Genomic DNA, 17,746 nt, shown 5'->3' with positions numbered 1-17,746 from the left:
GCGTGGGGCTGGCTGGGTGCCCTGCTCGCAGCCGCTTGCACAGGGGCGTGTGCTGCCCAGGTGGCACCGGCTGGGCACAGCCGGGGCCTCGGAGCCGCTGCAGTGGCCGTGAGCATGTCCTTAGTGCAGCGGGGGCAGGCTCGTGGCCAGGGCAGCTGGCTGCAGCAACAGCCTGGTGTGGTGAAGCTCAGCAATCTCTGAACCCTGGTTTAGGAAGAAGGGGGATGGTCAGATGTGAAGAGACAGAAGGTCCCATTTATTTTTTTTCAAATGAGAGGAACCTGCACTATCCTGTTTCCACCTTCCCTTACAGGAGAGGATTCTTCTGCTTTTCAGGTATTTCTGCTCAGTTTGTTGCTCTTCATCAATAATTCTGTGTTTTAGAAGCTTGTGCAGGGAAAAATTCCGGCCTGTGACGATTCTTGGCTGTCTCTTAATTTAATTTCTTTTTAAAGATTGTGCTTCAGTGTGCCACTCTGTAGTCCTGCAGCACTGAAGGGTTGAAGTAGGTCTGCTATGCTTACTGCTCTGATGTTTCTGCCAGTCCTAAGTATAAAAGCTGATCTGTAGCTGAGTAGAAAGGTGGGCACTTGGGATGAGGTGCAAGTTGCCTGCTGAGTATCTGCTGCTGTTAGTGGAGCTGAGGAGTATGTTGTGTATAGGTAAGGAATGGTTTGTGTTGTTCTAGAAAACCGTGCAGGTCCTGCGCTGCCAGGAGGAGTGAGAGGTGACCGTTGCATGTGTCGTACCTGTGCCAGTGACAGGTGTTCTGCCAGTTCCCAGTTTTAAAAGGCTTACTTTACAAAGACACCAGATCTTGCTGAGAACACCTGTAGCCCTCTGTTATTGTCTTTGTGCAGAGGTTTGCCACTTAGTGGTTTTATATTTGCAGACTATTGATAGGGAATCAGATAGGTTTTAAGTTAGAAACTACAACTTGGAGGAGTGTAAGTGGGTATTAATAAAAGGCACATCCTGGTTCACACTTGATTAGTAGCTGTTACTCCATGGGTGGCTCTCTAAGTTCATTGTGCTTTTTCCTGTATTTAATAGAGAGCAAAGTAAAATTCTCATGCAAAGACACCTTTGCTTTCAAAAGAAGATCTAACTCTTGTCTTGACACTGCCTTGGTCACAGTAAGATGCTGATACAAAGTGACCAGATTCAGGCAAGATGTAATGAGCAGGTGGCGGGTTTTTGTGGGTTGTTTTTGTTCCCCTGTGTTCCCCCAGAGTCCTGGCTGCCTCTCATGGCTGAGTTGTTTGCGGGTAACATGGTGGTGACTGATAGGTGATGGAGGAGGACTGGTTAGTCTTGCTTCGCTGAAGCCTGTATGTCACAAAGTCTGCTCCAGCTAAAAAAAATGCAGTGCACATAGTGGCACAGGTGTATAATGAATGTTGGTCCTTTTGGGCTTTTTGGGTTTGGATGGTTTTGCTTGAGTGGGTTATTTGTATGGGGGTTTTTGTTTGTTTGTGGTGGGCTTTGGTTTTGGTTTGTTTGTTCTGTTTTTGTCTATGAAGGAGGCAGCCCTAAAAATACTTTGCCTGCTATTTAGGTGGCTTTGTAGTTAAAAAATTAGGAATGCTGAGCAGGGTGCTTGGAACAGACCCTTTCTGGAGGAGCGAGATACTGTAGATCAGTTGGTTGGTGGCTTTGGCTCAGCTGTAATTTGCTTATAGCAGGAGTAGCTGTTTTGCCCTGTAGCTGTTGGAATTTATCTAGTACTAGGATCTGTTTCTCACTAACAATTCAGAGTTAGACTGTGGAGCAGCCCAGGTGTTGGGAGGTGGATATGGGAGAAGTTTGGGGTTACTTTATATTTGACAGGGAAAATGAATTTCTAAATAGGTGATATGTGAAGGATGGCCTTACAAACACAGTTGCTGTTATTCTTAGACAAGTGCTATAATTGCATCTCCCAGATGCCGCAACAAAATTGATGAGATACTGGGATTTTTACTGGAGCCAGTATGCTGGCACTGGATTTACTAGACATTCACTGCTAGTGGAGGTTCATAATACAAACCCGACCTTCAGATTTTCACCCTGGCAGTCCTAGAGGCAGATGTTGGACGTTTGTGTCTTTGCGTTGTGCTGTTGGGCGCTTCCAGAAGTGCTGCCGTGCGTTCGGAGGTGCCCGGTCTCGTTGCGCTGCCCCTGCCCGAGCCCGAGCCTGGTTCAGCGCGGGCTGTCCCGCCGCGGCGCCCTCTGCAGGGCGCCTCTCAGCACTGCAGGACGTTATTTTTGATATTCACTGAATTTCCATTGATTTGCATGTGATATTCTGACTCTGGGCTGAGCACGGGACATCTCTTGAAACCCAACTCTCTCTTTACCTGGCATGAATTAGGTATTGACAAGAGTAAGTGAAATGTTTGCTTCTGTTCTCTGAAGGATGCAGCCTGTGCTGTTAGTTTTCAGCTGAATTGTTTCTGAAATAGCTATTGAGGAAGAGGTTAGACTAATTAAATGCGGTACCGCCTGTTCAGAGTGTTCCTGTTCTAACTGGCTTGTAGGGCAGTATTATGGTGTGCAGCATTTGACGTAGAAGATCCACCAGCAGGGTGGAATGCAAGCAACTTGCAGCTTAAGCTCATTTTGAAGCAGACAGCAGGGCCTAGATAGGTTTAGAAAGAAGCCTCTGATCCCCTGTGATGAATAAGTAGCCATTAATGATACGAGCTTAGTATTTTCTTGACTTTTTTCATAGCAGACTATTGTTTAAAAGAGGCTCCTTACTAAAATTGTTATTGAGCTGTGATACTGAACTCGGCATACCTGTGTGTCTAGGGAGGGGCAGAGGTGAAGGAGCGGGAGAATGCACGTCCTCAAGCAGTTAGTAGAACGTTTGCAAACCCACCTGCTGTCTGTGAGCCTCTGTATGTTGCCTCAGTTTATCTCGGTGCTGAAAGCTGGTTGTTCGGTCAGACTTGCTGAACAGCTTGAGTGAATGATGAGTTCTGTACAGAACCTGCCAGGTGTGCAAGAAGTGCCATTTCAGCACTTCCCATGGTCATGGTGCTCACAAGGTCCCTGCAGTGCAGAAAGCAGAGGCAGCACTGCCAACATGGGTTTGGTGATGTCAGTGTGGCAGAGGTTAAAGCTGCCCGGTTGAAGCAGGTTGTGCACTGAGAATGCTGCAGTTCGTGTTTCTGCATCAAAGGATACTAACGAGTGTGTGTTTTGCAAAGGCACAGCTCGGCTGCACCCAACTATCTCAAGCATGTTGGGTTCCAGCCGTATCCCGAATTGGCTGGCGTTGCCAGAGGTGTTGTGATCACACCATTCCCTGAGCCCAGCTGCAGTAACGGGCCTGTGGCAGCTCTCCCCGTGGTAATGATGCCACTCTGATAAGATTGAAGAACTGTTTAAAAATTTGCTGTGCCCTAAATGTGGGCAAGATGAAATATTAGCTATAGGTAAACTGCATCAACACATGACTGAAAAGAAAACCAGTATTGTCTCTTGATCCATGCCTCTTCGGAACTTCCTCAGGTGGTGGTACTGGAGTGGGAGAAGTCATTTGTGTGCTACAGTTGTGCAGCACTGTAGCTGCAAGGGCCCCATGCTGGGGTAGAGCCGGAGTCTTTAAAGATGCTGTTTGGATAAATCTAAGAAAGCTGCCAGAGGAATGCTTGTTTCAATGAAACAAATGATGTTTCTTTCTCCTCCTTGTAGATGGATTGAATCTTCTGTGTTGAATGCCTCTGGATTTCCTATTGGATTTCACATCTGGAGAAATACTTGTGATTTAAGCCACTGTGGCAGACTGAATTGTGGATCCTGGGTTCCCAAGACTTTAGCTCTTGAGGAGAAGCCACTGCTCGATCACGTTAACCTGACATCTCAGCCACGATGGTGCTGTCACAAAGGCAACGAGATGAACTGTAAGGAATCAGTTTTTAAGTTCGTGTTGCATTTTCATTAAGCTTAAATTATTAGCATTTGTTTCCAAATAGATTTTAGAGTGGTTCCGTTCATATGCCCTTTAAGTACTGTGTGTTGTGGTTTGGATCTCTCTACTCTTTATTTTTGATAGAACTGCTGGTATTTGAAACTAGAATTGGGAAATGATGAAAATATAATTCCAAGATTACTGATGGCATAAAAAATGGATTCTTCAATTTGCAGTAAGCACATTGCAATATAAGCTGCAATCCGTGAATTCTACATTTATCTTGAGTAAAGTCTGGCAATTTTTTGCTCTTTTACTTTGGAACGTAGACAAGGATCTGATCAGAATGCGCTATGTTGTGATGACAATCTTTCTTTGATTCCTTAAATTGTATTTAAAATGTTGCTTTGTAGAAATCGAGCGATAGCAGATTACCTCCGTTCCAATGGCTATGAGGAGGCATATTCGGTTTTTAAAAAGGAAGCTGAATTAGATGTGGTGAGTTCAAACAAGATTCTTCGTCTATATTTTAATGTACAAGTCTGTCAGTTTTATGGCACTTGGATCTGTTCTGAACCTGTGTGTCTACTACCTGCCTGTTAGCTCAGACAGTTTCAGAACTGGAGGTGATGAACTCACACAGCTTATTGCCTTGCCAGAAAAGGGAAAAGTAATTGTTGGGCGAGTTGACCATTTCTGAGCAAATGGTTTTATAACCAGATTTGAAATGGTCTGAGACTGTGCAGCTTTGGAGACTGACTTCAGTGGGAATCTTTAAGAAACAGGAAGACAAAACTGGATTACTTTCGTCCTCTGCTTTATCATACAGAGCCAATGTTGGAAGATTCTTTTGAGATTTGAGGTGGGTCAGGAGTTAAGTCATTGCCTTAGTCTGTTGTTGGGTCTCCTGGGTAACCAAGTAGTACGAGGGCAGGCTGAAACAGTTCACAGGAGTTCATCATCCAGTAAGGCCAGGTTGGATGGGGCTTGGAGCAGTTAGTGGAAGGTGTCCCCCACCATGGCAGGGGTGTAGAACAAAATGAGATTCTAGGTCCCTTCCAGCCCAAATCTGTGATTCTGTGATTGTGTGACCAGCTCTGGTAAGCAGCTCTGTTTGCTTAGACTGTACAGATGCCAATGACTCAGACCAGTCATTTCTTTCAACTTCATTCTGTTGATTTGCCTTTGTCACAGATGATTTGGTATAATTTTTAACTTTGCCACCTATTAGCATAGGAGGTGTGCATTTTATATGGCTACAGCTGGATTAAGTAATAAACTTCCGTGTGCTGGATAAATCCTCTGGATAAATCCTTGCCTTTTCTTTATTACATATCTTGCATTGTTCTTTTTCCAAAATGCTTGGTTAAAATTTGACTTAATTTCTCCAATTTGCTACTAGTATTGAATAAATAAGTAGAAATGACAAATTGAAACACTATACTTATAATTGAAAATTCTAGTATCATTGCCCTATCTGCCTTATCTATCAACCTAATTTAGTCTCCTCTTCCCAAAGCTTAGGAAAGCAATCTAAATAGGTTAGATGGTCCTGAGGGAAAGAGAAAATGCAGTTGCTAAAAGTTTCATGACTTCTATGCAAGAAAATCTGAATTGGAGTGGGCTATACTAAAATGGAAAAAGAAAGGTAAAGGCTGAAATTATTTGAGTAAATTGGAAGGATTGATGTGTATCTCTACAAAGAGATTTAATTTTTGTATGGATTATTCATGCAGATAACTCCAGCTTTTACAAGTGCCCTATAGTAGTAGATTAACATCTGTCTCTGACCAAGGTAGCCAGTCCTCAGAGCTTTTATCTTCCATGGAGTAAGCCATGGCATGGCTATTTTCTGATGTCTGTGTTATCTGCATCTAATTTAGGATTATTGTAGCATGAGACTGTAATCTTGTAATAGAAAGAAAATGCAGCATTTAGTTATACTTCTGTGTCTCTGATGTTTGTTCTTCTGTGTGCTTTTCTTCCTCTTTCTTTAAATGCTTCTCCTCAGAATGAAGAGTTAGATAAGAAGTATGCTGGACTTCTGGAAAAAAAATGGACATCTGTTATAAGATTACAAAAGAAGGTAAGTAGAGATCTGCTGGATGTACACGTATAAAAAGCACAGAAAGCATTCAGCACTGAACATGCATGTGCAGTCCTGAAGCTGGAGAGGCAGGAGGTGCCTTGAGGCAGTTGGTGAGTGGGGAGATGGAATTGCTGTGTGCAGAGGGTCAGGCTGGGTTAGAACGGAGGGAAAATCAGTGCTGCCCGTTGTCTTTGGCCATGGCCCTAGAGGGAAGGAGCCATTAGCTCCAGTGCATTCCAGTGGGGGATTGTGCTGCAAGTGGAGAGTACAAAACTCTTCTTAGTCATGCTTCAGTGGCTCAAGAGTGTATTAAAAGCAAAAAAACCCCTAAAATCAGTGTGTTAACAATGAAGTCCTATCCCTTGTGCAGGTTAATACAACGAGGATTTATTAGCCCTCCAGTGTTTCTGTTGTTGGTTAATGTGTGTGCTAGCTCCAGCAGGACACGGAATTCCTGCAGCAGTAGCATTCCCTTTTGTTAGCACGACCTTCTTTGGTAGTTTGGCACAATAGTAATTCAGATGTATTTGTACAGTGTGTGAGTGAAGGGAATTTTGTAGAACTTTTTTTTTCCTGTGAAAATATTTGGGAATTTGAAAATAATAAATGATTAATGATTAAATTATTAAGAATTAACTATCAATTATTAAAGAATAAACTATAAATTATTAATTTAGGTTTGATTTTTAAAACCAGTGCTACTGAATATTGGTAATCAGTTTTGGTCCATGCCTGTGAATTTAGGAGTCAGTTTTTACTTGGATTACTAATGCAAGAAGGTGAATTAGATCTTGTATAAAACTGGAGATGAAAGATCTCTTTAAAATTCATACACTTAGGTAATGGAATTAGAATCGAAGCTGAATGAAGCTAAGGAAGAATTTACATCAGGTGGACCTCTTGGTCAGAAACGAGACCCTAAGGAGTGGATTCCTCGTCCTCCAGAGAAGTATGCGTTGAGTGGGCACAGGAGTCCTGTCACTCGAGTCATTTTCCATCCAGTTTTCAGTGTTATGGTCTCTGCTTCAGAGGATGCCACAATAAAGGTATGTGTGTGCTCCAGACAGTTGGCTGTGGAATAGGTGACATCAGTGCTTCAGGCTGGACATGTTGAACTGGTGGAAGGTTTGTTCTTCCTGGTTCTGCTTCAGCCTCTTGAGGGACAGATCTTTCCAATGTGATGCCGTGTGTAATCTACAGATTTTAGTTTTATGCTGGTCCATTTAATGTCTCGGAGTATTTTATTATCCTTTGGGTTGAGTTAAAAATAACGAAGCTGTGGATTTAGAGACATTTAACCTGTTTCTGCAGCAGACAGACAGGGTCAGCTGGAACAGTGACAGCTCCAAGTGTTCTGGATGTTATGGATGGCCCCAGTCAGTTTTGTTTTCCCTCTCTTAGGGGTACTCTGGATGAATTTCCTTATTCTTGAAGTCTAGCTGTGTAGCTCCATTTGACTATTGCCATCCCAATGATTGCAATCTATTGGGATAGTGGATTCTTTGTTGGGTGTTTTTTGATGCTTTGTTTTTTGTTTAGAATATAATTTTAAATTAATTGTCCAATTTTGTGCTTGAGAGAGACACAATAAAATCTGTAGGAGCCAGTTTAGTTTTAAAAGCTTTGTGGTTAGATGATAGGAGACTGACTTAATTAGGATGTGAGAATGGGACTTCAAGCTGTCCTGCAGTTATTAACAGCAAACGTTTGTTTAACTTGAGCAGTTCTGTAATCTGTGAATGTCTGAATGTGTATCAAACTCTTCAGAGGGGTTTGGATTATCAGCCTTAACCCAAAGCATTCTGAGTATTCTCTGTGGTATGCAGAATATTTGCTGGTTGGTTCTGAAGCAAGCAGGTAAATTCTGGAGCCACAGTAAAGCTTGGGAAAGGTGAGTGCGATATTAAAGATGATCCTTTCCCTGTTATTGAAAGTGGGCTGTATTGCTGAAGTTAGGCAGCTGGCACAGAAATGGATGGAGGAAAATGGTCTGTACGAAGTGGATTTGTTCTGTCAAGTATTTTCTGAATTGATCTTCCTTCTTTAAGGGCATTGGGTGTCAAGACTTCCAGATACAATGAAACTTGTTCTCCTGCTGGGTTTATAATGCTTAAAGTTAGCTGAAAAGCAGTTTTCAAAATGCATGAATTCAGTTAATTTATAAGTAACAAAATCACATAAAAAGAAGTTTATTTTTCTCTGCTGTTAAGATTTTTAGGGCTGTCTGTCTCTTGCTCGATTAATTATTGAACAGGGTGCCAGACTGGCCTGCAGAGTGCAAATGTGAGGCTGGAGAATACAAAGAGTAATGGGCTGCTGCTAACAGTTTGTCTGTTCACTTGTCAGGTGTGGGATTATGAGACAGGAGACTTTGAGCGAACCCTGAAGGGGCACACAGACTCTGTGCAAGATATTTCCTTTGACCACACTGGCAAACTCTTGGCCTCCTGTTCTGCTGATATGACCATTAAGCTATGGGATTTCCAGGGCTTTGAGTGCATCAGAACTATGCATGGTAAGGTATAAAGGGATTGATTTAGCAGTCTGTAAAGTGAAGAGATTTTTTTTTTTTTTTAATCCAGGAAAACTGCTGATGTGGAAAGGGGTTATAGACCAGAGTATTTTCCAAAAGAAAAAGGGGGGACATAATTTGATGCTTTGAGTGCTCTGTAAATAGGGGATACATGTAGTGTTTATGGAATGAAATAGCATCTCAAATCTACTGTGCATGATGGTGTGGGAAGCATCCCTTAATGATACTGAAATAAAATGACAGTTAAAGGGATTTTAGCTTTAAATATTAAATGCTTGCAAGACAGTGAAACTGCCTTCAAATCAGTGAAGGATTCCTTCCTTCAGCCCTCTGTGTTCCTGATGCAGGGCTGCAGGAAGGGAGCAATCAGTGCCAGAGGAGCTGTGGCTGCTCCATGCGGGGTTTGGCTGCGTGTGCTTGATCACATGAAGGGGAATGTTCCCTTTGCACTGGGTTTGAAAGCCATAGGAAAAATGAGAAAGTGCAACAACCACAGCTATAAGATTCCAGTATTGACAGCAAATATTTTTTATAGTCTTTATGTAAAAGCTTTTTTTCTTGCTTTTAGTATCATCTTGCAGAAGCGGCGAGTAGGACTAGAGAATGTTTGAGACTTCAAAAAAATAAACTCCTACCCACAGATATGCATCAGTAAACAGAAAGCACCTTTAAGGATGCTCAGTGTCTGGACCATTGGGTTCTAAAAATATGGATGATTATTTCATAAAACCTCAAATTTACATGTAAAGATTATTCCATAAAACATGCACTGCTGCTGTTGCTACTTGACCAAGATAAAAAAAACAGCAAGTCCTGTGTGCTCTGTGAAAACTCTGCCAGTGCCACTTAATAAAGGTTTTATTTTGTTTTTAGGTCATGATCATAACGTTTCTTCGGTAGCCATCATGCCCAACGGAGATCATATAGTTTCTGCCTCAAGGGATAAAACTATCAAAATGTGGGAAGTCCAGACAGGGTAAGTGCACTTGTGAGCAAACAGCACCAGAACAAAAGCGAGCAGAAACCACTGTGTGTAGAAATGGGACGCAGGAATCTGAATGTCAGCAGGCACTATTTGAATTGAGAAATGATGTTGTGCCCTTTAGAGTAATTCACTGAAGAATTCTGCCTCAGTCATTAGGCAGAGGGGTTTAGATGTTAATACTGATTGATTAAAACTAACTGTTTTTGTCTTCCTGGAAGCTATGAGGGTAGATCTCTAGCTCATGACCAATTAGGAAAATAAATTCACTGGTTAACCATGAGTTTAAAGGGAGTATCTGCTACCTTTCTTGACACAGATTAAGGTGTCTCCTGATTTTTTTTTTTTTTGTCTTCTTGCTTGTTTAATTTGTCAGTTGTCTCTCTAATACCTAAGTGCCCCGTAAATTTCTACTTGTTCTTAAAATACCTATTTAATTCAAGTAGTCACGTCAGTTTCGTTTTCCCCCAAGTTTCCTGCTTTCTGCCTTAACAAGTTTTTGCTAGCTCTTAGTTATCACTGCTTTCTCAGGTCAGCGTCCTTTCCACAAACTGTTTATGGCATGGTCCCTCACCTGCCAGGATGAACATGTGTGCTCTAAAATATTTTATCTTAACCACTAAGAGTAGGTTAAGTGTCCTCAAATTTCCAAGCACGTGCAGTGGGTTATTGCAAAGGTGGTTGAGTCCCGCTGTGGTTTTTTGTACAGTTACTGCGTGAAGACTTTCACGGGGCACAGAGAATGGGTGCGCATGGTGCGGCCCAACCAGGACGGCACCTTGATTGCCAGCTGTTCCAACGACCAGACGGTGCGCGTGTGGGTGGTAGCGACAAAGGAATGCAAAGCCGAGCTCCGAGAGCATGAGCATGTGGTAGAGTGCATTTCCTGGGCTCCTGAGAGCTCCTACTCCACCATATCAGAAGCGACAGGATCAGAGGTAACGTTACGTTCCTGGGCTGTTACACAAGCATGCATGGGGAGATCTTTGTCCGTGCTCTGTGTAGCACTGACAGCGACTGAGCTTGGGGCTCAAAGGGCCTGGCAGGTACAGCAGGTGTATGAGTACTTCTGTCTGAGTGTCTTGCTATGCAGTTAAGTCCCATCTTGGCTTCGCAGGATCCAGCTTTTGCGTTTATCAGTAGGACCTACCTTTGCTCTAGTGAAACAAGAACTGCGGAGAGATGCTGTTTAGGGACAGGTGAGAGTGGGACCACTGTCTTGTAGCAAAGAAATGTGTAAAGCAGCTTCTCTGGCACAATGTGAACATTATAAGGATGCTTAGCAATTGGAAGGTAGAGGGGAGAAGGAGCCAGTCAGGAATGCAGAATGAAGCTGTCTTGGATGCAGTGTTCACTGCACTGGAGTCAAGCACCAACTGCTGCTGTGTTTTACTGTACAGCTACTGATGGGAGAAAGCATTCCTTAACTAAAATAAATCCAGATTGTGTGATCACAGGTACCTCTTCTAGTGAGCCTCAAGAAAGGCTTGCTAAAGGCCAGAATAAATTTCATTCTAAGGATGTTAAAGTGTAGAAGAAAGGAACTATAAATTAACTCCAGTTTCTAGTCAAACCCCCCACCCGGCATTGCTGTTTTGCTCTCTGCCTCCAAAGGACATGGACACCCCAGGGGAAAAGTAGCCACACTGAACATAGGGACTTGTCTAGTGATGGCTTTTACAGATTATTTCAGTCAAATTTTACTTGAATCATTAAAAGATCCTTCTAATCTTTCAATTATAAGTAATTAAAACGAAAATTCCGTGTGTCCCTTCCTGTGGCCGGGCGGGCTCTGCGGTGGTGCCTCCCCTGCCCCCTGCCGGTGGGATCGGGCACAGCCCGCACGGGAGCGCCTGGGGCAGGTGGGAGCTTGGCCAGCGGTCACGCCGTGCATGGGCACACACAGAAATCACTTCAGAGTAGGAAGTTTTCAGAAATTCCTAACCCTGCTTCATTGCATTTTTTGAAGAATGTGAGCACAAAGGTATGTGTGAGCTGCATCCTCATTAATCCTGAGATGTGGCACTTGAGCTGTCTACTGCTAGCAGAGGATGTCTTGCAGTAGGCAAGTGTTTATTCAGAGCGTTACTTGGCTTGTGGAATCAGCAGGACAAACAACCGTTTCTTGTAACAGATTGTTTAATTCTCTTAGCATTAGTACCAATGCCTGTGACCCAGCTTTGTCAGTGTGGATTTACTCACTGTAAGCTATCGTATGATCTGATTTTGGTACTCAGCAATATCACTGGGAAGGGATCGGCTTTGTTTCTCCTCTACCCGCCTTCATCTTATGTATACCATAACTTTCTGTAGACTAAGAAGAGTGGCAAGCCTGGGCCTTTTCTGCTGTCTGGATCCAGAGACAAGACCATTAAGATGTGGGACATTAGCACTGGCATGTGCCTTATGACACTTGTAAGTCCATTGGTGTTTTTCTGGCAGTCATAGCTGCATATGTACAACCAGTTTTAATGGAATGCATTATCTTGCATGTCATGTTTTCAAGAGAAACCAGAGTCGTCATAATATAAATGCTAGAAATACAGTTTTAATTGCTTCTATAGTTCAGATCTTGTTGTTGCTAAGAATTACTGAGAATCTCTACAACCATAGTGTGAATGCAGTACTGTGGTGTAGGTTCTGTAATGAGTAGCTTGGTTGGTTTACAGAAATGCTTGTAATGATCTGAATTTTGTCTTCTGTGAAATGTCATGTTGTTCCCTCGTGTGGGACTTCCCGTGGGCCATAGCCTGCTGTTCACAGCTCAGATTCTGGCTGGACTGGGTGGTGGTGCTGGGGGTGGAGAGCAGATTTGGTGCAGATCACATGAGGACTGCTGTTTGTTTGCCTTCAAGGACAGGAACTTGCATTGTTGGGAGAACTGGTAGAGGTGTAATAATAGAAACTGGAGATAAGCTGTGAGTTCTGACGGGTTTCAGGAGCTCAAGGCTGTCCTTGCGGAGCCAGGCAGGGGTCCCTCAGTGTGCCATAGTGTGAGGTGTGGGATGCTCAGCTCACAGCCTGCACCTGCTCACTGATCTCTCCTTGTGCACAAGGTGGGCCATGATAACTGGGTACGTGGCGTCCTGTTCCATTCTGGGGGAAAGTTTATTTTGAGCTGTGCTGATGACAAGACTCTCCGTGTCTGGGACTTCAAGAACAAGCGATGCATGAAAACCCTCAACGCGCACGAACACTTTGTTACCTCTTTGGGTACGTATTGCTCCCCGTGCCAGAGCTGCTGCTTCCTCACCGGCTGCAGCTGAGCATCAGGCTGGCATTCAGGCTCTAGTGGCACCTTATGCTCTCTATGTACAAGAAATGAACTAGAAGTTAACTCCAGTTTCTAGTCAAACCCCCCCACTCATGTGAGTTGTAGAGTTGGAGCGTGCTGGATTTTTCCACTTCTGCTGCCAGTGTTGCACATGGTTAAGGACATTAACTGACAGGGAGTTCTGGAACTTGTCACCAGAGGATGCAGGCATCTGGGAAGTGCTCTAGTGTCAGTGCTTGCCTAGCAAAAGGAAAACAAGAAGGGTGTGCACAACAGTCAGAAAAGAGTTACTTTGAATTCCTGGTAACACCAACCAGGAATGTCCAGATCTTGGGAGATGTTAGTTCCCCCCTGCTCTGGCAAGGCCAGAACAAACCAACCACTCCTTGTTCAGCAAGGCTGGGCTTTGCTCTGGAGTCTCCTCCATTGTTTTTGTTCTCTGTGTTCCTCTGGCAGTCTATTGCTCCTTCAGCAAAGCTGTGTGAGTTTGGAGCAAGGAGCCTGGAGTTGGCTTCTGGAGTTCCCTGACCAAACTGGCAGGGCTAATTAAAAGCAGGCTTTAGCTTCCCCCTGAAATGGCTGAGGAGAAACAGTGAGAGTTGAAGAACATCAGACCCGGAGCAGGGCCTGGTTAACCCCAGAATGGGCTACCTCAGTTACAGCTGGCTTTGTTGATCCCTCTTCCTATGGTGAGACTGATTCCTCTTGGTTGAACTTCCCCATCCTGTCTCTGAGCCAGCCCCAAATTGATTTGTATATGCCAAATATTTGGGGATCTCCTGAAGAACAGTACACGGTACATTTTTAAATACAGATTCACAGACTGTACTATCTACAGCAAAAAGTCGAGTTCCCTCATTCTTGGACACCTCTTATTAAATACATGAAGTTCTGTCTCCTGGTGGCATTGAAGGGTTTTATCTGTGTGAGATGTTTTGTAAGTCTTCCTGATTTCTTTTCCATAAAAGTTCCTTTATAGCTGAATTGAAGGTAGATTTTCATGCTCTACAATATTACAGCATGAGAGAATTTGGCTACAAAAGTACAGCCAGGAGCTTTGGAATTTAGCCTTTGAGCTGGTAGAATTGTTTTGAAAAAGCAGTGCCATTCAGTGAGAGTAGGAAATGCTGAAGTTCTGGGTTCATTGGTAACGTGAGCTTTTGTCTCCTGGCAGATTTCCACAAGACAGCCCCGTACGTGGTGACTGGGAGTGTAGATCAAACAGTAAAAGTGTGGGAGTGCCGCTGATGGAGTTCACAGTGACCCCTTTTCCTCTGGATGCACTCAGATACCATGGTTACCCATTGAGCTCTGTTTAAATAAATATTGTCCTTTCATGTAAATTATTCTGGATGTAGATTGAGCTTATTAAATGTTACACACAAAGTATTCATGCATGGTGAATCCAAATTGTATACTGTAAATTTACATACGTTGTCTAGAAGTACCATAGGTTTAAGAACATGGGCTGGCATTGGTCACATCAGACCTGAGAAGGCAGAAGTGGGATGATTGGAATAGGGCACTTAACTGAATAGTTGACAGTGTCGTTATGTCGGATAATTATACCTGTTTTTCTTTCTGCTGTCTGTTGGTGCCTGAATTGGTGACCTCATTTGAGAAAAGTTTTGTAGGGCTCTTTCAGAAATGTGTATCTATGTAACATCACTTAAGTGTGCTTAATAAATCTTCTCTAAGAATACTAGATAATAAGGCTGCAATTCAGAATCTTCTGAACCTTATATGTAATTAATGGAAATTAATTAAACTCTGGAATATTTGTCATGAAACATTTGCCAAATCAACAGAAAACACTTGTTTTGGCCTCCTATCACGCAAGGGTTGGTATATTTATAGAACTGACTGTAAACCTGAAATAAGACAACAAATCTTAGTCGCAGCTGATGTGATAAATGTATTTATTTTTTATTTGGTCATTCAATGGTTAAGCTGTGCTGTTAAACTAAGTTTAAATGGTTTTTTTGTTTGGTTTTTTTTATGCTAGACAAACTTCCAGGAGGAGTTGTCCGTCCCACTAGAGTTTAGTGATCCAGTTTCCAGTAGAGCTTCCTCTCCCAAATGACTGCCATGGTCCAACTTGCTGTTAGCTTTCCATGTTTGTTAGAGATGTGCAATTCCTATTACACAGCAGGATCAAAGGACACTTCCCTCATTCACTGGCAGGAAATTGGGGTATACAAAAGTTTCTTGGTTTCCTTAGTGCCTCCTTGGAAACCCTTTGACAATGAGGTGATCCTCACCTTGGCAATGTGGCTCCAATAAAAATGTCCTGGGGCTTGCAAGTGGAGAAGAACCTTGGGCTGCAGCATTGAAATGCTTTAAAGGAAGCACTAAGTATCTTGAGAATCAGCTGACAATGGCAGGTCAGATCCACACAGGCTTCTAAAAGAAAAATGCCATGAACAAAAACCCATACCCATCTGTGGGAATTATGCTAAACATTAAAACCAAACCCAAATCCTATCAGCAAAACCAGCCCAGCTCAGTTATTAGTATTTATGTTGTTTGGTGTACACAATTTTTAATTTGCATTTCCCTAAAGTTACATATTTTGATCTGAAATGAATGAAAATATTATAAATTAATATTTTAATCAGCATTTTTGTGACAGATTCCATTTCAGATAACCAAGAATTACAGTACTTATCAAACTAACCAGGTCTTTTTAAAAATCACCTTTAAAATTGACAATACAATGAAGTACCAGGCTGATGTTTTAACAGGTGAATTTATGCTTTATTTTACTCCTTTGGTTTAATCCATGGCTTTTAAAATGTCCCTTTTAAAGCTGAGAGTCCCTGACCAGCATAGGGTGGGCTGGAGGGTGAACACACTGCACTGGTGAGGGGGAAACTTCCACAGACACCCCAGAAGAACCTGTTTTTGTGTGGGAAGAGCTGGATTGGGGTGTGGGATCCTCTGGGAAGCGGTGGAGAAAGTGGGGTTCTGATGGGGGGGCTTTCAGAGCCAGTTTAAGATCCAGGCTAATCTCTTAAATCCAGTGGTTTCTGTCATTCTCGGTGTGTGTTGCTGCAGTTAAGCATGCACGAATAAAGTCTGTTTTGTTCGTTAGCTGCTTGGACTGGAAAAAATTGCTGCTTTTTGTCCTATTGGAGAATTCCAGATACACAAGTAGTGCATCTTAAATCCCTCCATGCATCTGCAACTGTAAAGTAATAACATCTGTTTAATTCCTGGTAGGACCTAGAAACTTTATTTAAGTCTAAAGTAAACCACCCTCATGTACATAACTGAAACCTGAATGAGAAATTAAAGGTACCTGTGATGTGGAAGTTGTCTACTGCATTTTTTCCCTGTAGCAAAGAACAGGACACCCGGCCCCAGTGCTGGCAGCAGCATCGCTGCTGTGTGAGACTCCACACTGCTGCTGTGCAGAGTGAGCCTTCTGGGGCAGCAGGGAATGATCTCAGGGATGGTCCCGACCGGACCAAAGCGGAAGCCCTGGTTGGAAGGGAGCCACACCACAGGTGTGGGAGTGAGGGGGACACTCTGGGGCGTGCTGGGGAACTGTCCCCACTGTTTCTGTCAGCTCCTGCTGTGCTTTTGCTGTGATCAGAACTGCAACTATGAGGTTACTGGGTCAATAATGAACTAAACATATTGGAGGGGTCGAGAGGTTCACTGCTGCTTTGGCACTTCTGACTGAAACTGGCAGCACTTGCCAGGACCCGCCTCTGGCCTGTTAGCAGAGCCACTGCAGATCCCTGGGCTTAGCCTAGCCTGGGCCATGCCACACGGGCCAGAAAGTGCAACGTTTGTTGTGGTTTAGATAGAAGCTGGAAGTTGATGTTTTATACCATCTTGCACTTTAGAAGGTGAAGCAAACCCGTCCTGCTTTTGTGTGTGGTGTGACCAATGTGTGCCCGGGGCACTGAGGAAAGGAAAACAACCCCTGGTTGGTAGTGAGTGAGGACTGTGGGCATGTGGTCCCTGCCTCTCCTGTGCCTCTTCCTGTCCATGTGAACTGCCTGAGAAATCACTCTTAGACAGCTCCTGACTCCCCTGAGAGCTGTTTAAAAGGAAAAATACTTTGTTTTTGTAGACAGTGGTGGCTTGGTAATCCTTTAATGATTTGAATATTGCAAATGCTGAGTTGAGTGAAGGAAAAGCACCCTTGGAGTGAGCTGTTGTGTCCAGCTGTATATAACGTCCGTGTATTAAATCAATACCGAGAGTCCTGTAGCAAGAGCACATGCATAGAGGGGTGGGATGGACGGGGGGGAGCGGGGGGGGGTCGCGTTGGATTTGCAAGTCACAACTGGCATTAACTGGCCTTTTTATCTTTCCACTGTGTCATGTAAGTAGCTGCTTTCCTGTCCTGCCTGTCCCTCAGGCTTCCCCGAGTTCATTCTGAAGAGAAGTTAGCAAAATCCTCATGCTTTAGAGTCGATCCTGACATCGACGTGAGGGCAAATGTCAGATGTTTGAGCGCTGTTAGAGGTTGCAATTGGAGAGAACAGTTCCCAGGCTGTAGGAGTTAACTGAAGCTATTGACACAATTAAAGCAAAATCGGTAAAGGAATGTATATAATACTGCTCTGTGTTTTACAGTAAGATTTGTTGCTCTCAGACTGTGTAAAACAAAATTTATTCATGTTTTCTGCATATTAAAAAAATCTTATTGTACCAATTGGTAAACTATTAAATGCATATAAAACTAGATGTGGTTTTGTTTCCTTGGATGCAAGAATTAAAACTATTTTGAAAAAAGCTATTGGTGTTTCACCCTCAGATTTTGCTCCCACCTGCTTTGCCCTTGCTCTGATTTTAATTTAACTTGTGCTCACCTGAGGCTGCAGGAAGTGGTTTTGAGGTGGTTCATGGCAGCTGGAGTAGTGAGAGGTTTTGTTGGTTGATCCGGTGCAATGAGGTGGTGCAGGAAATGCTCTGGTGGGCTAAGCTGGGCTCACGTGTGGGCAGGAGAGCCT

The 17,746-nt window shown here is 43.4% G+C and overlaps 1 protein-coding gene across 2 annotated transcripts in view; it reads left to right on the top strand.

Moving 5' to 3' along the window:
• PAFAH1B1 (platelet activating factor acetylhydrolase 1b regulatory subunit 1) overlaps positions 1-17,478 on the top strand; it is a 28,715-nt gene extending 11,237 nt beyond the window's left edge. Inside the window, exons 2-11 of one of the 2 annotated variants that reach the window (XM_032130176.1) lie at positions 3,682-3,890; positions 4,312-4,396; positions 5,910-5,984; positions 6,827-7,033; positions 8,334-8,502; positions 9,394-9,496; positions 10,212-10,440; positions 11,816-11,917; positions 12,559-12,715; positions 13,951-17,478. In XM_032130176.1, coding sequence (XP_031986067.1) covers positions 3,859-3,890; positions 4,312-4,396; positions 5,910-5,984; positions 6,827-7,033; positions 8,334-8,502; positions 9,394-9,496; positions 10,212-10,440; positions 11,816-11,917; positions 12,559-12,715; positions 13,951-14,024 — 1,233 coding nt within the window. In that variant the 5' untranslated portion in view covers positions 3,682-3,858 and the 3' untranslated portion in view covers positions 14,025-17,478. The remainder of the gene's footprint in view (positions 1-3,681; positions 3,891-4,311; positions 4,397-5,909; positions 5,985-6,826; positions 7,034-8,333; positions 8,503-9,393; positions 9,497-10,211; positions 10,441-11,815; positions 11,918-12,558; positions 12,716-13,950) is intronic. The other variant, XM_032130177.1, reaches the window with a different exon arrangement.
• Positions 17,479-17,746: the final 268 nt, after the last annotated feature.

Source organism: Corvus moneduloides, chromosome 20, assembly GCF_009650955.1.
Source record: "Corvus moneduloides isolate bCorMon1 chromosome 20, bCorMon1.pri, whole genome shotgun sequence".
Lineage (NCBI taxonomy): Eukaryota > Metazoa > Chordata > Aves > Passeriformes > Corvidae > Corvus > Corvus moneduloides.
The sequence above is the reverse complement of the archived record's forward strand: the minus strand, read 5'-3'. Positions and strand labels throughout refer to the sequence as shown.